Source organism: Nerophis ophidion, linkage group LG22 (genome assembly GCF_033978795.1).
Source record: "Nerophis ophidion isolate RoL-2023_Sa linkage group LG22, RoL_Noph_v1.0, whole genome shotgun sequence".
NCBI lineage: Eukaryota > Metazoa > Chordata > Actinopteri > Syngnathiformes > Syngnathidae > Nerophis > Nerophis ophidion.
In genome coordinates, this window is record NC_084632.1 from 44,446,695 (window position 1) to 44,465,030 (window position 18,336).

The 18,336-nt window shown below is 41.0% G+C and overlaps 1 protein-coding gene across 3 annotated transcripts in view; it reads left to right on the top strand.

The window, feature by feature from the left end:
• ttll7 (tubulin tyrosine ligase-like family, member 7) overlaps positions 1-18,336 on the top strand; it is a 145,273-nt gene that overhangs the window by 73,493 nt on the left and 53,444 nt on the right. For all 3 annotated transcript variants that reach the window (XM_061883983.1, XM_061883984.1, XM_061883985.1), the window contains exons 10-13: positions 1,514-1,608; positions 8,482-8,629; positions 14,318-14,391; positions 16,731-16,866. In XM_061883983.1, the coding sequence (XP_061739967.1) occupies positions 1,514-1,608; positions 8,482-8,629; positions 14,318-14,391; positions 16,731-16,866 (453 nt within the window). The remainder of the gene's footprint in view (positions 1-1,513; positions 1,609-8,481; positions 8,630-14,317; positions 14,392-16,730; positions 16,867-18,336) is intronic.

The following is an 18,336-nucleotide window of genomic DNA, read 5'->3' on the forward strand; positions in this document are numbered from 1 at the left end:
TTGTAATCAGTTCTCTACAACAGTGGTTCTCAACCTTTTTTCAGTGATGTACCCCCTGTCAACATGTTTTAATCCAAGTACCCCCTAATCACAGCAAAGCATTTTTGGTTGAAAAAAGGAGATAAAGAAGTAAAATACAGCACTATGTCATCACTTTCTGATTTATTACATTGTATAACAGTGCAAAATATTTCTCATTTGTATTTGTATTTGGAAAAAAAGATATAAAAATAACTCAAAACTTGTTGTAAAATAAACAAGTGATTCAATTCTAAAGACATATTTCTAATCATCAACTTAAAGTGTCCTCTTTGGGGATTGTAATAGAGATCCATCTGGATTCATCAACTTACTTCTAAACATTTCTCCACAACATCAATATTTATGGAACATGTCAACAAAAATGAATATTGCATTGTTGCATTTCTTTTCACACTTCATGAACTTACATTCATATTTTGTTGAAGTATTATTCAATAAAAAATATTTATAAATTACTTTTCAATTCTTGCTATTTTTCAATAAATATATTTATAAAGGCTTTTTCAATTGTTGCTATTTTAAGAATATTTAAAAAAATCTCCCGTACCCCTTGGCATACCTTCAAGTACCCCCAGGAGTACGTGTACCCCCATTTGAGAACCACTGCTCTAAAAGGTGAGCTAAGGTGGTGTGGTGTTAGCGCTCTTGCCTTGCATCATGTACACACCACCTTGCTCTGACTACGCTCCTTTTCAAATCATCCAAAAACTGACTTTTACTCTTTGATCCACAATTTCTTTGTTTTGACTTCCTCTCCTCACTCCATGCCAACTTGATGGTTGATACTGTCCCCTGATTGGCCGTTAGCGTGTCACTCCCACTGATCACTGATCACTTCCTGCGTTGCTAGGTTACCAGAGAGCCAGTGTCTTTGTTCATGCAACCAACCTTGCTTCTATACTTCCTCTTTTTTACACAAAACCAATCAAATCAAACACATTTTTCTATTGATATCAATTAGGTGTCTATCATGATACATATTGATATCGATGTATCGCCCAGCTGTAGTTCACAATCATAGGAACGTTACATCCTACTCAGCTTTTTGCTAAGAGAAGCTCAATTTAAAAGTGAAGTGAAGTGAATTATATTTATATAGCGCTTTTCTCAAGTGACTCAAAGCACTTTACATAGTGACACCCAATATCTAAGTTACATTTAAACCAGTGTGGGTGGCACTGGGAGCAGGTGGGTAAAGTGTCTTGCCCAAGGACACAACGGCAGTAACTAGGATGGCACAAGCGGGAATTGAACCTGCAACCCTCAAGTTGCTGACACGGCCACTCTACCAACCGAGCTATGCCGCCCCGAAAAAAAAACATTACTTTTCCTGTCTTTCATGGATAGTATTTTCTGGCCTTGTCATATAAAAAGCAGCAAGTGGTGATTGTGAGGCGGTCAAGAGTCCACACGGACCTGAGTGGAGAGATAATGGTCTTCTTGAAAGTTCTCCCCTCCTTTCCATTGACAGATCAATCGAGCGCCGAGCTTTGGGACGGATCAGAAGATTGATTTGGATGTGAAGAGAGGAGTTCTGCTGGACGCTCTGAAACTGCTCAACATCAGGTAATCTTCTCCTTTCTTTTCAAGTCTTTCAATAAGTCGACCTCAGGCTTTACTTGCTGGCTTTCACAGCACATTCTTCAAGTCCACCATCTTTGTCTCAGTCAGGGGCGTCCTAACTTGTTGGCTTGGGCTAAAGAACCTGGGCCGGGGTCAGCAAGCTTTTTGAAACTAGGAGCTACTTCTTGGGTACTGATTCATGCCAAGGGCTACCAGTTTGATACACACTTCAATAAATTGCCAGAAATAGCCAAATTGCTCAATTTACCTTTTAATAAATACATCTATAGATATAAAAAAAATGGGTATTTTTGTCTGTCATTCTGTCGTACTTTTTTTTTCTTTTTACGGAAGGTTTTTTGTAGACAATAAATGATGAAAAAATCACTTAATTGAAGGGTTTAAAAGAAGAGAAAACACACACAAAAATAAACATTACATTTTGAAACATAGTTTATCTTCAATTTCGACTCTTTGAAATTCAAACTTCCACCGAAAAAAATGAAGAGAAAAACTAACTAATTCGAATTTTTGGGAAAAAATTTTAAAAATTGTTTATGGAACATCATTAGTAATTTTTCCTAATTGAGATTAATTTTAGAATTTTGATGACACTATCAACACCGTGTATGGTGCGGATGGTGTTCTGCGGACCTCGACTGCGGATGTTGTGGATAGGTGGAAGGAATACTTCGAAGACCTCCTCAATCCCACCAACACGTCTTCCTTTGAGGAAGCGGTGCCTGGGGAATCTGTGGTGGACTCTCCTATTTCTGGGGCTGAGGTCGCTGAGGTAGTTAAAAAGCTCCTCGGTGGCAAGGCCCCAGGGGTGGACGAGATCCGCCCGGAGTTCCTTAAGGCTCTGGATGCTGTGGGGCTGTCTTGGTTGACAAGACTCTGCAGCATCGCGTGGACATCGGGGGCGGTACCTCTGGATTGGCAGACCGGGGTGGTGGTTCCTCTCTTTAAGAAGGGGGACCGGAGGGTGTGTTCCAACTATGGTGGGATCACACTCCTCAGCCTTCCCGGTAAGGTTTATTCAGGTGTACTGGAGAGGAGGCTTCGCCGGATAGTCCAACCTCGGATTCAGGAGGAACAGTGTGGTTTTCGTCCTGGTCGTGGAACTGTGGACCAGCTCTATACTCTCGGCAGGGTTCTTGAGGGTGCATGGGAGTTTGCCCAACCAGTCTACATGTGCTTTGTGGACTTGGAGAAGGCATTGGACCGTGTCCCTCGGGAAGTCCTGTGGGGAGTGCTCAGAGAGTATGGGGTATCGGACTGTCTGATTGTGGCGGTCCACTCCCTGTATGATCAGTGTCAGAGCTTGGTCCGCATTGCCGGCAGTAAGTCGAACACATTTCCAGTGAGGGTTGGACTCCGCCAAGGCTGTCCTTTGTCACCGATTCTGTTCATAACTTTTATGGACAGAATTTCTAGGCGCAGTCAAGGCGTTGAGGGGTTCCGGTTTGGTGACCGCAGGATTAGGTCTCTGCTTTTTGCAGACGATGTGGTCCTGATGGCTTCATCTGACCGGGATCTTCAGCTCTCGCTGGATCGGTTCGCAGCCGAGTGTGAAGCGACCGGAATGAGAATCAGCACCTCCAAGTCCGAGTCCATGGTTCTCGCCCGGAAAAGGGTGGAGTGCCATCTCCGGGTTGGGGAGGAGACCCTGCCCCAAGTGGAGGAGTTCAAGTACCTAGGAGTCTTGTTCACGAGTGGGGGAAGAGTGGATCGTGAGATCGACAGGCGGATCGGTGCGGCGTCTTCAGTAATGCGGACGTTGTACCGATCCGTTGTGGTGAAGAAGGAGCTGAGCCGGAAGGCAAAGCTCTCAATTTACCGGTCGATCTACGTTCCCATCCTCACCTATGGTCATGAGCTTTGGGTCATGACCGAAAGGATAAGATCATGGGTACAAGCGGCCCAAATGAGTTTGGGTCTCTCCCTTAGAGATAGGGTGAGAAGCTCTGCCATCCGGGAGGAACTCAAAGTAAAGCCGCTGCTCCTCCACATCGAGAGGAGCCAGATGAGGTGGTTCGGGCATCTGGTCAGGATGCCACCCGAACGCCTCCCTAGGGAGGTGTTTAGGGCACGTCCAACCGGTAGGAGGCCACGGGGAAGACCCAGGACACGTTGGGAAGACTATGTCTCCCGGCTGGCCTGGGAACGCCTCGGGATCCCCCGGGAAGAGCTAGACGAAGTGGCTGGGGATAGGGAAGTCTGGGTTTCCCTGCTTAGGCTGTTGCCCCCGCGACCCGACCTCGGATAAGCGGAAGATGATGGATGGATGGATGGATGACATGTTTTAAATAGGTTAAAATCCAGTCTGCACTTTGTTAGAATATATAACAAATTGGGCCAAGCTGTATTTCTAACAAAGACAAATCTTTATTTCTTCTAGATTTTCCAGAGCAAAAATTTTAAAAGAAATTCAAAAGACTTTGAAATTAGATTTTAATTTGATTCTACAGATTTTCTAGATTTGCCATAATATTTTTATTTTATTTTAATCATAACAAGCTTGAAAAAATATTTCACAAATATTCTTCTTTGAAAAAAACAGAAGCTAAAATGCAGAATTAAATTAAAATGTATTTATTATTCTTTACAATACAACAAATTTACTTGAACATTGATTTAAATTGTCAGGAAAGAAGAGGAAGGAATTTAAAAGGTAAAAATGTGTTTAAAAATCCTAAAATCATTTTTAAGGTTGTATTTTTTCTCTAAAATTGTCTTTCTGAAAGTTATAAGAAGCAAAGTAAAAAAAATAAATGAATTTATTTCAACAAGTGAAGACCAAGTCTTTAAAATATTTTCTTGGATTTTCAAATTCTATTTGAGTTTTGTCTCTCTTAGAATTAAAAATGTCGAGCAAAGTGAGACCAGCTAGCTAGTAAATAAATACATTTTGAAAAAAATAGAGGCAGCTCACTGGTAAGTGCTGCTATTTGAGCTATTTTTAGAACAGGCCAGCGGGCGACTCATCTGGTCCTTACGGGCGACCGCGTTGGTGACCCTTGATGTAAAGTAACAACATACACTAAATTGAGAAAATGCCAACATGATGGGGCTCCACCTTTTGCAGCTATTTCAGCTTCAACTCTTCTGAGATGGCTGTCCACAAGGTTGCTGAGTGTCTTTAGAGCAATTTTCCACCATTTTTCCAAAAGCACATTAGTGAGGTCACACATTGATGTTGGTGGAGAAGGCCTGGCTCTCAGGCTCCGTTCTAATTCATCCCAAAAGTGTTCTACCGGGTTCAGGTCAGGACTCTGTGCAGGCCAGTCAAGGTTATCCACACCAGACTCTGTCATCCATGTTCATGTTATGGAGTCTTTTCTTCTGCTTCCTGGCTGTCCTGTCCTCCTCCAGCATCCTGGCACAGCTGACGCCAGGTGTTATGATCAGCAGCCACACCCTCCAGGGCCTCAGGTCTGATTTTTACACTTCCTTAGTGCAGTCTTCAGCTGGTCTTTATATCGTTTTTTCTGCCCTTTCTGGTGTAGCTGGCTGTATAGCACTTTGCGAGGCAGGCGGTCTGAGGGCATCTTTACTACGTGGCCCAGCCATCGTAGTTGGTGCAGGGTGATCATGGCCTCAATACTCCTGCAGTTGGTTTTTGAGAGTACTTCAGAATGAGGCACACGATCACACCATGTAATCCCCAGGATGTGCTGTAGGCAACGTATGTGGAACTGCTGTAGGACCTTGATGTGGTGGATGTATGTTAGCCAGGCTTCACAGCTGTAGAGGAGGGTAGTGAGGCTGATGGCTTGATCGACACAGACCTTTGTGTGGAGATGGAGGTTCTTGTTTTGGAAGACCTGACGCCTGAGTCTCCCAAAAGCTGCCTGCTTGATCCTGTTCTGAACCTCACTATCAACGGTGTTGTCACGAGAAAGAATGCTCCCCAGGTATCTGAAGGATGGAAGGATTGATATTTGGTTTCCAGAAACAGTGAAGACAGGAGATGTAGATTGCTTGTTGGAGCTCCACCGGCAGACTACTTCCGTCCTGCTGGTGTTGACGGTCAGTCCCATCCTGCTGTACGCTCTCACCGCAGCAGCTAGAACAGACTAGAGGTCTTGTGGGCTGTGAGATACAAGAACACAGTCATCTACGTACTGCAACTCAACAATTCTCTACATCTGCAGTTTGGTGGTAGTCTGAAGCCTCCTGATATTAAAGATGTTGCCACCTCCACGAAAGTCCACTGTCACACCGCTGCTGTCCTCGATCTCCTTGTGGAGAAGCTTGGTAACACATAGCAAGAAGATGTTGAAAAGCACTGGTGCTAGTACACACCCCTGCCTTACTCCTGTATGTACGGGCAAGGGTGCAGACTCTTGACCTCCTTTGATCACTCCAGCAGTCATTCCATCATGAAACTGACGGAGGATGTTCCATCCATCCATCCATCATCTTCCGCTTATCCGAGGTCGGGTCGCGGGGGCAGCAGCCTAAGCAGGGAAGCCCAGACTTCCCTATCTCCAGCCACTTCGTCTAGCTCTTCCCGGGGGATCCCGAGGCGTTCTCAGGCCAGCCGGGAGACATAGTCTTCCCAACGTGTCCTGGGTCTTCCCCGTGGCCTCCTACCAGCTGGACGTGCCCTAAACACATCCCTAGGGAGGCGTTCGGGTGGCATCCTGACCAGATGCCCGAACCACTTCATCTGGCTCCTCTCGATGTGGAGGAGCAGCGGCTTTACTTTGAGTTCCTCCCGGATGGCAGAGCTTCTCACCCTATCTCTAAGGGAGAGACCCAAACTCATTTGGGCCGCTTGTACCCGTGATCTTATCCTTTCGGTCATGACCCAACGCTCATGACCATAGGTGAGGATGGGAACGTAGATCGACCGGTAAATTGAGAGCTTTGCCTTCCGGCTCAGCTCCTTCTTCAGCACAACGGATCGATACAACGTCCGCATTACTGAAGACGCCGCACCGATCCGCCTGTCGATCTCACCATCCACTCTTCCCTCACTCGTGAACAAGACTCTGAGGTATTTGAACTCCTCCACTTGGGGCAGGGTCTCCTCCCCAACCCAGAAATGGCACTCCACCCTTTTCCGGGCGAGAACCACGGACTCGGACTTGGAGGTGCTGATTCTCATTCCGGTCGCTTCACACTCGGCTGCGAACCGATCCAGTGAGAGCTGAAGATGTTAACAAACTTAATGGGACAGCCACACTTGAGGAGGACTTCCCTTAAAAGTTGTCTCTGAACAGCGTCGAAGGCTTTGAAGAGGTCGACAAAGGCCATGAAAAGGTCCTGGTGTTGTTCCCTACATGTTTCCTGCAGCTGTCTAGCTGTGAAGATCATGTCCACTGTTCTCTTACTCTTTCTAAACCCGCACGGTGATTCAGGCAGAATCGACTCAGTCATGTTTTTAATCAGCCTCTGGAGCATCACTTTTGCCAGAACTTTACTACTCTTGCCACAGAGGGCCTTGTCACCCTTGTTCTTGTCGATAGTGACTACATTGGCGTGTCTCCACTGTTGGGAGACGTTCTCTTCAGCCCAGACTTGTGTGATGTACCGCTGCAGAAGTATCCTCCTTGCTTCACTAATTCAGCCGGGATGTTGTCATTACCGGGGGATTTGTTGTTTTCGAGGGAGCGGGTAGCTGATCAGACCTCCAGGAAGGTTGGAGGCTCGTCCAGATTGTACATGACGGGAGATGTAGGCAGTCCATCCAGAACAGTTGGGTCTGCATCACATTCCTGATTCAACAGAGTTCTAAAGTGTCCCGCCCATCTCAGCAGGATGCTAGGTTGGTTCTTCAAGGTACGCAGGCCGTCTGCTCTTTTCAGGGCAGTGATGCAGCGGTCTGTTGGGCCGCAGGTCTTCTGGACAGCCTTGTAGAAGTTGTGCATGTCATTTTTATCGGCAAAGGTTTGGATCTCATGTGCCTTTTTTCTCCACCACTCATTCTGCATCCTCCTAACAGCCCTTTGCACTTCTCCTCGAGCTCTTTGCCATTTTTGCCTGGCGCTACTGGATGAAGGGTTCTCGAGGGTTGCCCTGGGTGCTCTGTGCACATCCTTCAACAGGACATGGATGGGGTCCCAGTTTTCATCAAACCAGTCTTGGGGATTCTTGCTCTTGAAGCCGATTGTTTGGGCTGCTGCGTCATAGAGAGCCGAGCTGATAAAGTTCCAGTTCTGGTCAATAGAGTTCTTGGAAGAGTTCAAGGAAGACTCCACCTCCCCAAGTTTTTCAGCCAGGGAACAACGAAAGTCATTTCTTGGGTCAGAGTTTTCCAGGCGGGCGCAGTCCACACACACACACACACACACACACACACACACACCTGTATTTGTTACCTTCTTAAGACCTGAGGAAAATGCCTCCCTCTTTAAGACCACCCTTTCTAGATATGTAAAAATGTGTATTTAATAACGTGTAATATTTACGTATTTTGCTTGTCTTAAGCAAAACCTTCACTATTTCCTTCAACATCATCAACACTACTAATCACCGCATACTTCATGAGAGACAAACATCATAATAAATCAACCACTTACTGTACAATGTCTGCGCTCACTGGGATAAAGACTGATGCTTGTATCTTCCTGTTTATATGGAGAATTCATCATAATCCACACATAGGGTTAAAAAAACAAAAGAGGTGCCGAGCCATTTAAAAAAATATATTTAATGTACTCCTATTAGCTGCATTGTTAGCCGCCTCTTACTTGCCATATTTTACAAATTAGAAAAAAAAAGAAAAATATGGTGTTGTTCTCTTAAAGATTGTGAATGATTGTGAAAGACTCCAAAAGAAAGTGCAGTCCCTCTTAAAGTGCACGCCTGGTTCTGCACATTGTGTTGCAAGATTGCTTCGACCCACAATCCTTGTTGTGCTCGTAGAGCCAGCGATAAAAAACGCAACCTGGCCCAGCAGAAAGCCGAGGCCCAGAGGCGTCTCTACGGCCACGGATCTGTCAAGAAGCTCTCGGCTGCGTCCTCGGACTGGGAGAGACAGCGGCACACCTTGGAGCGAAGGCGGGAGGAGCTGGTAAGTTGCTCACAGATGAAACTCTTTCAAGCTTGTGCGGATAGAAATAGTGGAAAATACACAAATAACTAGAATTTGCAAAGTGCCGATAAGTGTGAGTGAAATGTGAAGTGAAACGCTCGATAGTCCAGGCTGAGGGCAGAGTGTGGTGTTGGAACGTTCCAATCGGATGAGAAGTGTGTTATATGCAGAGGTTTGAATACTTCCCAGTCATTGTCAATGGGCGGAAATTCTGGGAAAGCCGGGAAGTTTGGGAAAAGGAAAACACGTGTTTTGCATTCATTATCTCAGAAGTGTGTGTGTGTGTGGTTGAAAGCTCTGAATCATTCAAATGGGAGTTTCCTGGAAATTGTGAAAATCTCTGTGGTCGGCCCTAAGCTCTGGAACACTCCGCCCCTCCATCTTCAAACTGCTTCCACTGTGGACTCTTTTAAGTCTCGTCTTAACACACACTTTTATTCTTTGGCTTTTAACACTACGTGAGTTGTGTGGTCCTCTTTGTTTTTTGTACACTTTGATTTCTATTTTACTGTTTTAATTGATTTTACCCTTTAAAATAGTTTTTAATCATATTTGTTTTTTATATTGGTTTTATATTTATTTATTTTTTGTTTTTATTCAGTCATTGGTGGAGCATAATATTGTTTTTTTTTTAAATATTGTTTTTAATATGGCCGTGCAGCACTTTGGAAACGTTATTGTTGTTTAATTAGATTAGATTAGATTAGATAGTACTTTATTTATTCCGTCAGGAGAGTTCCTTCAGGAAAATTACAATTTTCAGCACAATCCCATTCAAGATCAGACAAACATTACAGGGAGACAGAACAGGATCACTGACGGGGCTGCCGGCTTCCAGCGCCCCTTAATATGCTATATAAATAAAGTGGATTGAATTGGATTGAAATCAAGAAATTTTGTAAAATATTAACACTAGCACAATTGTCCAGGATGATATGAATCGGTTTGTGTTGGAATTTTTCGAATCGGTTGAAAAATGTTGACCGAGTACAGTTTGAATTGAGAATTGGTATTTGGGAATTCTTGGAATTTTGGGAAAATCGTGAATTTGTACGAAAATTTTAATTATTAGCATTTGTTATCCCAACTAAGAGGAATGTTTTGAAGGTGTAATGGTCAAAAACGGTTGAAAAATGTGCACTCTGAAAACTTTTCTGCAAGAGGTGCAAATATGGCTTTGGAAAACCGAGTATACTGGAAATTCCTGGAATTTTTCTGAACTTGTAAAATGATAGTTTATTTGTCTAAGGTGAGTGAAGAGTGTGGGTGTTGGAACGGTTCCAATCGGATGAGAAATGTGGAATATGCAGAGGTTTGTATACTTCCCAGTCATTGTCAATGGGGGGAAATTCCTGGAAATTCTGGGAAAACCGGCAAGTTTGGGAAAGAGAAAACACGTTTTGCGTTCATTATCTCAGAAGAGTAGTGTGTGTTTGGATGGTTGAAACCGCAGAATCATTCGAAGAAGAATTTCCTGGAAATTGGGAATTTTGTGAAAATCGAGAAATTTAGAAAATATTAACACTAGCACAATTGTCCTACATGATATGAATGGATTGGTGTTGGAATTTTTCGAATCGGTTGAAAAATGTTGACCGAGTACAGTTTGAATTGAGAATTGGTATTTCGGAATTCTTGGATTTTTGGGAAAATCGTGAATTTGGACAACAATTTCAATTATTAACATTTGTTATCCCAACTAAGAGGAATGTTTCGAAGGTGTAATGGTCAAAAACGGTTGAAAAATGTTCCACTCTGAAAACTTTCCTGCAAGAGGTGAAAATATGGCTTTGGAAAAACGAGTATACTGGGAATTCCTGGAATTTTTCTGAACTTGTAAAATGATAGTTTATTTGTCTAAGGTGAGTGAAGAGTGTGGTGTTGGAACGGTTCCAATCGGATGAGAAATGTGGAATATGCAGAGGTTTGTATACTTCCCAGTCATTGTCAATGGGGGGAAATTCCTGGAAATTCTGGGAAAACCGGCAAGTTTGGGAAAGAGAAAACACGTTTTGCGTTCATTATCTCAGAAGAGTAGTGTGTGTTTGGATGGTTGAAACCGCAGAATCATTCGAAGAAGAATTTCCTGGAAATTGGGAATTTTGTGAAAATCGAGAAATTTAGAAACTATTAACACTAGCACAATTGTCCTACATGATATGAATGGATTGGTGCTGGAATTTTTCGAATCGGTTGAAAAATGTTGACCGAGTACAGTTTGAATTGAGAATTGGTATTTGGGAATTCTTGGAATTTTGGGAAAATTGTGTATTTGTACAAAAATTTAAATTATTAGCATTTGTTATCCCAACTAAGGGGAATGTTTTGAAGGTGTAATGGTCAAAAACGGTTGAAAAATGTTCCACTCTGAAAACTTTCCTGCAAGAGGTGCAAATATGGCCTCGTACAGCCGGGAATTCTGGGAATTCCTGGAACTTTTTGGAACTTGTAAAACGAGACTTTTTATTTGTTTAAGTTGAGTGGAGAATATGGCGGTTGGAAGAGTTCCAATCGCTTGAGAAATGTGGGAATCGTGCAAGTTAGAAAAATGGCCCATTCATTTTCTACGCACGCTGCTTGTATCGCACATGATATCACACACAAGTGAACAGGCTGGAGGACAGCTTGTATCGCACATGATATCACACACAAGTGAACATGCTCGATCAGTGCTTGTATCGCACATGATATCACACACAAGTAAACACGCTTCAGGACTGCTTGTATCGCACATGATATCACACACAAGTGAACCGGCTGGAGGACAGCTTGTATTGCACATGATATCACACACAAGTAAACATGCTCGATCAGTGCTTGTATCGCACATGATATCACACACAAGTAAACCCTCTGCAGGAGTTCTTGTATCGCACATGGTATCACACACAAGTAAAAACGCTGCAGGTTTGTTTGTATCGCACATGATATCACACACAAGTAAACACTCTGCAGGACTGCTTGTATCCCAAATGATATCACACACAAGTAAACACTGCAAGACTGCTTGTATCACACATGATATCACACACAAGTAAATACGCTGTAGGACTGCTTGTATTGCACATGATATCACACACAAGTGAACACGCTGCAGGAGTGCTTGTATCGCACATGATATCACACACAAGTAAAAACGCTGAAGGTTTGTTTGTATCGCACGCAATATTACGCAAAAGTAAACACTCTGCAGGACTGCTTGTATCGCAAATTATATCACACAAGAGTAAACACTCTGCAAGACTGCTTGTATCGCACATGATATCACACACAAGTAAACACGCTGTAGGACTGCTTGTATTGCACATGATATCACGCAGGTAAACATGCTGCCGTACTGCTTGTATTGCACATGATATCACACACAAGTGAACACGCTGCAGGACTGCTTGTATCGCACATGATATCACACACAAGTAAACACGCTGGTGACTGCTTGTATCGCATTTTACATCACACACAAGTAAACACTCTGCAAGACTGCTTGTATCGCACATGATATCATACACACGTAAAAACACTGCAGGTTTGCTTGTATCGCACATGATATCACGCAAAAGTAAACCGTCTAAAGGACTGCTTGTATCGCAAATTATATCACACACAAGTAAACACTCTGCAATACAGCTTGTGTTGCACATGATATCACACACAAGTAAACATGCTGTAGGACTGCTGGTATCGCACATGATATCACACAAGTAGACACGCTGAAGGACTCCTTGTAGCGCAAATTATATCGCACACAAGTAAACACTCTGCACGTCTGCTTGTATCGCACATGATATCATACATATATGTATATATGTATTTTAATACAACTCACGTATATGAATGTAGGTCACATGAGTACATATATGTATGTATTTATCATTATTATATATATGTATGTATGTATGTATGTATGTATGTCACATTAATACAAGTCTTCAAGACAAAGTGGATTATTTGTGCGCTGCAGTGAGTGCGTGGAGTATATTATATATATATATGTATATATATATATGTACTGTCACTACTTCAGGCCTCGCACACGCTGACATTTGCATCTAAATGAGGCGGCAATCAGAGCGTCGCTTTTTGGGAGGTTTGAAGTGCAGTCTGATGAGCAACTTTGCTTAGTGGTGAGGCCGCCATGACGGTCTACTAAGCTTGAACGTCGTCATGTGGTGACATTGTTGCTTTCACCAGCAGAGGAGCATGTATGGCAGCGCACACACACAGAGTACTTACAAGCAGACACAGGGTGTAGACAGAAAAGGGAGAATGGACGCATTTTGGTGTAAAAAGTAAAGATAAAGGTGAAGATTTAACACTGACACACAAGTAAAGCCACAACAAGGATGTGGTTGTGGCTTGTGCAGCCCTTTGAGACACTGGTGATTTAGGGCTATATGAGGAAACGATTGATTGATTGATTGATCGATTGAAACACCCTCAGGAAGAGCTGCTTTAAGACATGGCTAGCCAGCTGGCTGCTAACGTTCATCCACAGTGTTTTAGCTACTTCTAAATCACTAATCCTGGTGTCCATGGCGACACATAAAGTAAGTTTCTAACATGTATTATTATCACTGGAGGACGAGCAATAGCTAAACATGCTTCACTAGACACTGTAGGAGGATACAATAGCTCACTGCCGTCACAATGTAAACAAATGTGGATCTACACCTGACATCTACTGTAATGATACCAAGTACAGGCACGTATCTAGTCGATACTACTATAATTACATCTATTTTTGGGCATCTCAAAAATCTTTTTTCTTTTTAAAAAAAAATTAAACTATGTTTATATAGTCAATAAATATGTCCCTGGACACATGAGGACTTTGAATATGACAAATGTATGATCCTGGAACTACTTGGTATCAACATGATCCATACCTAAATGTGTGGTATCATCCACAACAAATGTCAAGTATCAAAGAAGAGAAGAATAAGTGATTATTACATTTGAACAGAAGTGTAGATAGAACATGTTAAAACAGAAAATAAGCAGATATTAACAATAAATGAACAAGTAGATTCATAATTAATTTTTACAGTTTGTCCCTCATAATTTGTGTAGATGACACAATATGTTACTGCAGACTAATTAGGAGTCTTTGTTTGTTTACTTCCTACTAAAAGACAAGTTGTCTAGTATGTTCAACATTTTATTGAAGGACTAAATGACAATAATAAACATATCTTTCATCTACACTAACATTTGTTGTTCTTAGAAAAGTATCAAAATAAATTTGGTGACGTTATCGGGCCAAGACTAGAGTCTACTCATGTTGGCGTTTGAATGACTTTGTTCCTAAAACAACTATAGTAGTCAGCAGGATGACGGTGAGAGAGAAGATCAAAGAACAACATTTGGTTAAAGATGCTGATGCAGGACCAGTTTTAGCTCCTCAGAATCTGATCAGATCAGAAATACTTGATTAATCCCTGAGGGGAAATCAACATTTTCAGCACAATCTCATTCAAGATCAGACAAACATTACAGGAAGACACAACAGGATCAAACATTACAAGGAAAAAAAACCCCAGCAATTGCTCATAAAAAACAGGACAATAATTCTCTCTTCTTACCATTAATTCCTTCTCCTCTTTTCATGTGATCCTCCTCTCTGAGCTCATCTTCATCTCAGTGTGGGTTTTGTTGCTTCCTGCCCAGAGAGAGCGACTGGCTCAGGTCCGCAAGCAGATCTGCAGAGAGGAGCACGAAAAACAACATCTGGGAAACTACCGGTAAGAAAAGTTCCCCCGGGAGCTCCAGCTGTACTTTACATCTCCAGCAGCACCTGTACCACTCAGAGGAGGAGCAGCATTTACAACTGTTGTGACAACAGGGACACGCCTCTAAACATAGAGAATATCTCTTTTTAGAACTTACAAACATCATTTAAAGCAGGGCTAGGGAACCTATGGCTCTAGAGCCAGATGTGGCTCTTTTGATGACTGCACCTGGCTCTCAGATAAATCTTAGCTGACGTTGCTGAACACGATAAGTCATGAATAATTCCGCTGGTAATCAGTGTTAAAAATAACGTTCAAATAATAAAACATTCTCATGCATTTTAATCCAACCATTTTTTTTCTACCGCACCTGTTTAAGATGTTGCATTGATGGTAAGAAGTATTATATTTATTATTGGTTAAATTTAGAATAACAATGTTATTAAAAAAGAGTAAGAGACTTATTATATTCTAAAAATGTTGGTCTTACTTAAAAATGCACGCATTTAGTTGTATTGAGTGTTAGAAAATATTATACGGCTCTCACGGAAATATATTCTCAAATATTTGGCTTTCATGGCTCTCTCAGCCAAGAAGGTTCCCGACCCCTGATTTAAACGATTAAAATACTTCACTTCTCCTTGGTCTAAAATAGTAGAAGCTCTCCAAATAGAAATACAATAACTTCAGATATAAACAAAGATGATCAAAAAAATCAAATAATTAATTAGAAAAATTACAATAACAATAATAAGAACTCTGAAATGTGTAACTGAACATTAATGTTTTCATGAAGGCAACCTTTTTGACACACTTGGTGATGCAATTACATAATCATATTATTATTAGTATTATTCTTTTTTTTTTACATTGGAATAAAATAACAGAAAAAAGAAAAAAAAAGAGTAAAACAATTATTTAATGAGAAAAATCTGAAATGTTCCAATTAGTAATTAATAACAATGTACATAGTCACCTTTAACACAACATTTTGTCTTTATATATATATATATATATATATATGTAAAACAAAAATGTCGCCCCATACTTCACTTTTCATTGGTGGAAAAAGTTTAGACACCCCTGATCTATAATATTACAAGCTCTTAAGATAAAAAATAAAATCTACTTAAAATGCAAACAAAGTTTAGTCGTTTAATTAAAAGATAAAATATTAACATGAGTTCATGTGAAAACTAGCAATAATGAAGACTGTTAAATATTTTAAGTGAAGATTAAAATTTAGGGAACATTTTAAACACACTTGGTTATGCACTTACAAAATCATATATTATTATTATTATTATTATTACATATGTGTGTATAATAGCAATGAAGATAAAAGTACAAATATGACTTTTTTTTAAGACTATGACTGAAGACCCTTTTGGGTCCCCAGGACCTTTACTGTAATTATTTTTTTTTCTAACTGTCAATGCTCAAAAAATCATAATGAAGCAAAAGCAATGTTGTTATGAATTATTTACCTATTTAGGACTCCAAGTACTTCACAACAAATACTCCACTTTGAACAGTTTGGGGGGTAAAATATTGCATATTTGGGGTGTTTTCACTTTGACAAAAAGGGCATAGAAAACAAAGAAATGTGTACAAAAAATCCAAGGAGGGGAACTTTAAAGGATGGACGTGATTTAGGCTAAATGATGACTTCTTTAAGGCGTTATCCGGCTTAATGTAGAGCGGGTGTTAGCCATGTTGTGCTGAGCAGCCTGGACCACTCCCACATCTTGCCTTCAACGCTGAGCACACTTATCTCACTCTTCTTCCACTCTCATGCATATAAATATAATCCACTAAAGTCCAGCCTGGCAGACAACACGAGGCTTCAGGACGGGTTAAACACACAAAGAGAAAGTCAAATAACACAATCGGGACTTCGGTGAATGAAGTCGCTGATCAAGTGTCAGATAGTTAGTTAATTAGTTAGTTGGTTAGTTAGGCTAGTTAGTTAGTTAGTTAGTTAGTTAGTTAGTTAGTTAGTTAGGCATTACAAGGTTCGCTTTTCCTCCCGTCCGTCACCTGTCTTTTTTCTCTTCTTTTCATTAAATACACCTCCATCTTGTTATTTGGATGGTGATGAGCAGCCTCCACCTCTCCTGGCCTTTCATCATCTTCTACTCTTCCTCTCTCTTTCAACGCCTCCTTTTCTTCCCTTTTTTTTCTCACTTTTGTCATTTCATTTGTTCTGAGCCCTGTTCTCTTCTTGCACTGACGACCCTGCTTCCTGCTTGATGCTACACTTCTCCCTCACTATGCACGCTTTTCTCTCTCTCTGTGTGTGTGTGTGTGTGTGTGTGTGTGTGTGTGTGTGTGTGTGTGTGTGCCAACAGACGTATTTACCCCCCAGACGACAAGCTGCTGTTGGAGAAGTATGAAAGCCTGCTCTCTGCCGCCTTTCAGACCTTCCTCGCCGGCCGAGCTGCCTCACTTCAGAAGGAAATGAATAATCCTCTGAAACAAATGAAGGCACGTATGTTGGTGGCTGTCAAATACACACACACACACACACGCACACACACACGTGCACACACACACGTGCACACACACACACACACACACACGTGCACACACACACCTTAAAAAAGATGACATTTCCACACAAAGATGAAAAAAACTACAATATTCATGCGTTTCTATTAAGGTTTCGTGGAGTTTCACACACAATTGTTACCTGGCAGTGAAGAGCATCATTTCCTAAAGTGAATAAATATTTGTTAAAAAAGACATAATCATTTTCACATGTATTTATTGTCATAAAGTCAATGATATTACAATTATAAATAGTGCATTATCGCAATATCGCACTTCTTTATAAAAACAATGTAATTGTTTTTGGGGGACATTTTGGCACTTACGAAAAATGATTTTACATCAATAATTAGAATTATTGTGGTAAAGTATGCTTGTATTCCTAAAAGTTAGTTCTTATCAAAAAAAAAAAGATTACACATAAATAAATGTATGTAATATTATTTATATCCAATTTTTTGTAGGATTTTAGAGTTAAAGGGGAGGTGCGACACCGGTGTGTAGTTTAGCAGGATGTCTGAATCCAGGTGAGGTCTTTTTCATTTTCATAGTTGGACTTTCCTCAAAGAGACTTTCAAACGTGTCGCTAGCTAGCGTTGTTTCTCGTTTTCTTCCTGGTCCGACCATGTAAGCCGCGTCCCACCTAAAAAGAACAACAAGATGAACATTGAATTGGGAAACATTTGGTCATTTAGTTCTTCAATGTAATCTTAAATGTAGGAATCGCTACCAAATTCTATCATTTTACAAGTAGTGACTTAATCACGTCGCTACTACGGAGTTCACCTAATTAGACACTATTTAGATTTTTTTATTGATCTTCACTTTATCGATTACTTTCTGACAATATCGGTATTGGACAGTCCTCGATTCTCCAATATTAGAATGGAAAATGTAATTATGGTGTTTATGTTTGTTTTTAGGATGTTTCAGCAAGAAACGATAGCCAAAGTAAGAAAATGACGCAACAGGATTTATCCGATTTATTTTCCGACAAGGTGATTTATGTTTGGTTGTTGAGGGCGTGGAATAGGAGAGTGTAGTGGGAATGAATGTAGAATGTAGAATGTAGAATGTAGAATGTAGAATGTAGAATGTAGAATGTAGAATGTAGAATGTAGAATGTAGAATGTAGAATGTAGAATGTAGAAAGTAGAATGTAGGATGTAGAATGTAGAATGTAGAATGTAGAATGTAGAAAGTAGAATGTAGAATGTAGAATGTAGAATGTAGGATGTAGAATGTAGAATGTAGAATGTAGAATGTAGAATGTAGAATGTAGAAAGTAGAATGCAGGATGTAGGATGTAGAAAGTAGAATGTAGAATGTAGGATGTAGAATGTAGAATGTAGAAAGTAGAATGCAGAATGTAGAAAGTAGAATGCAGAATGTAGAAAGTAGAATGTA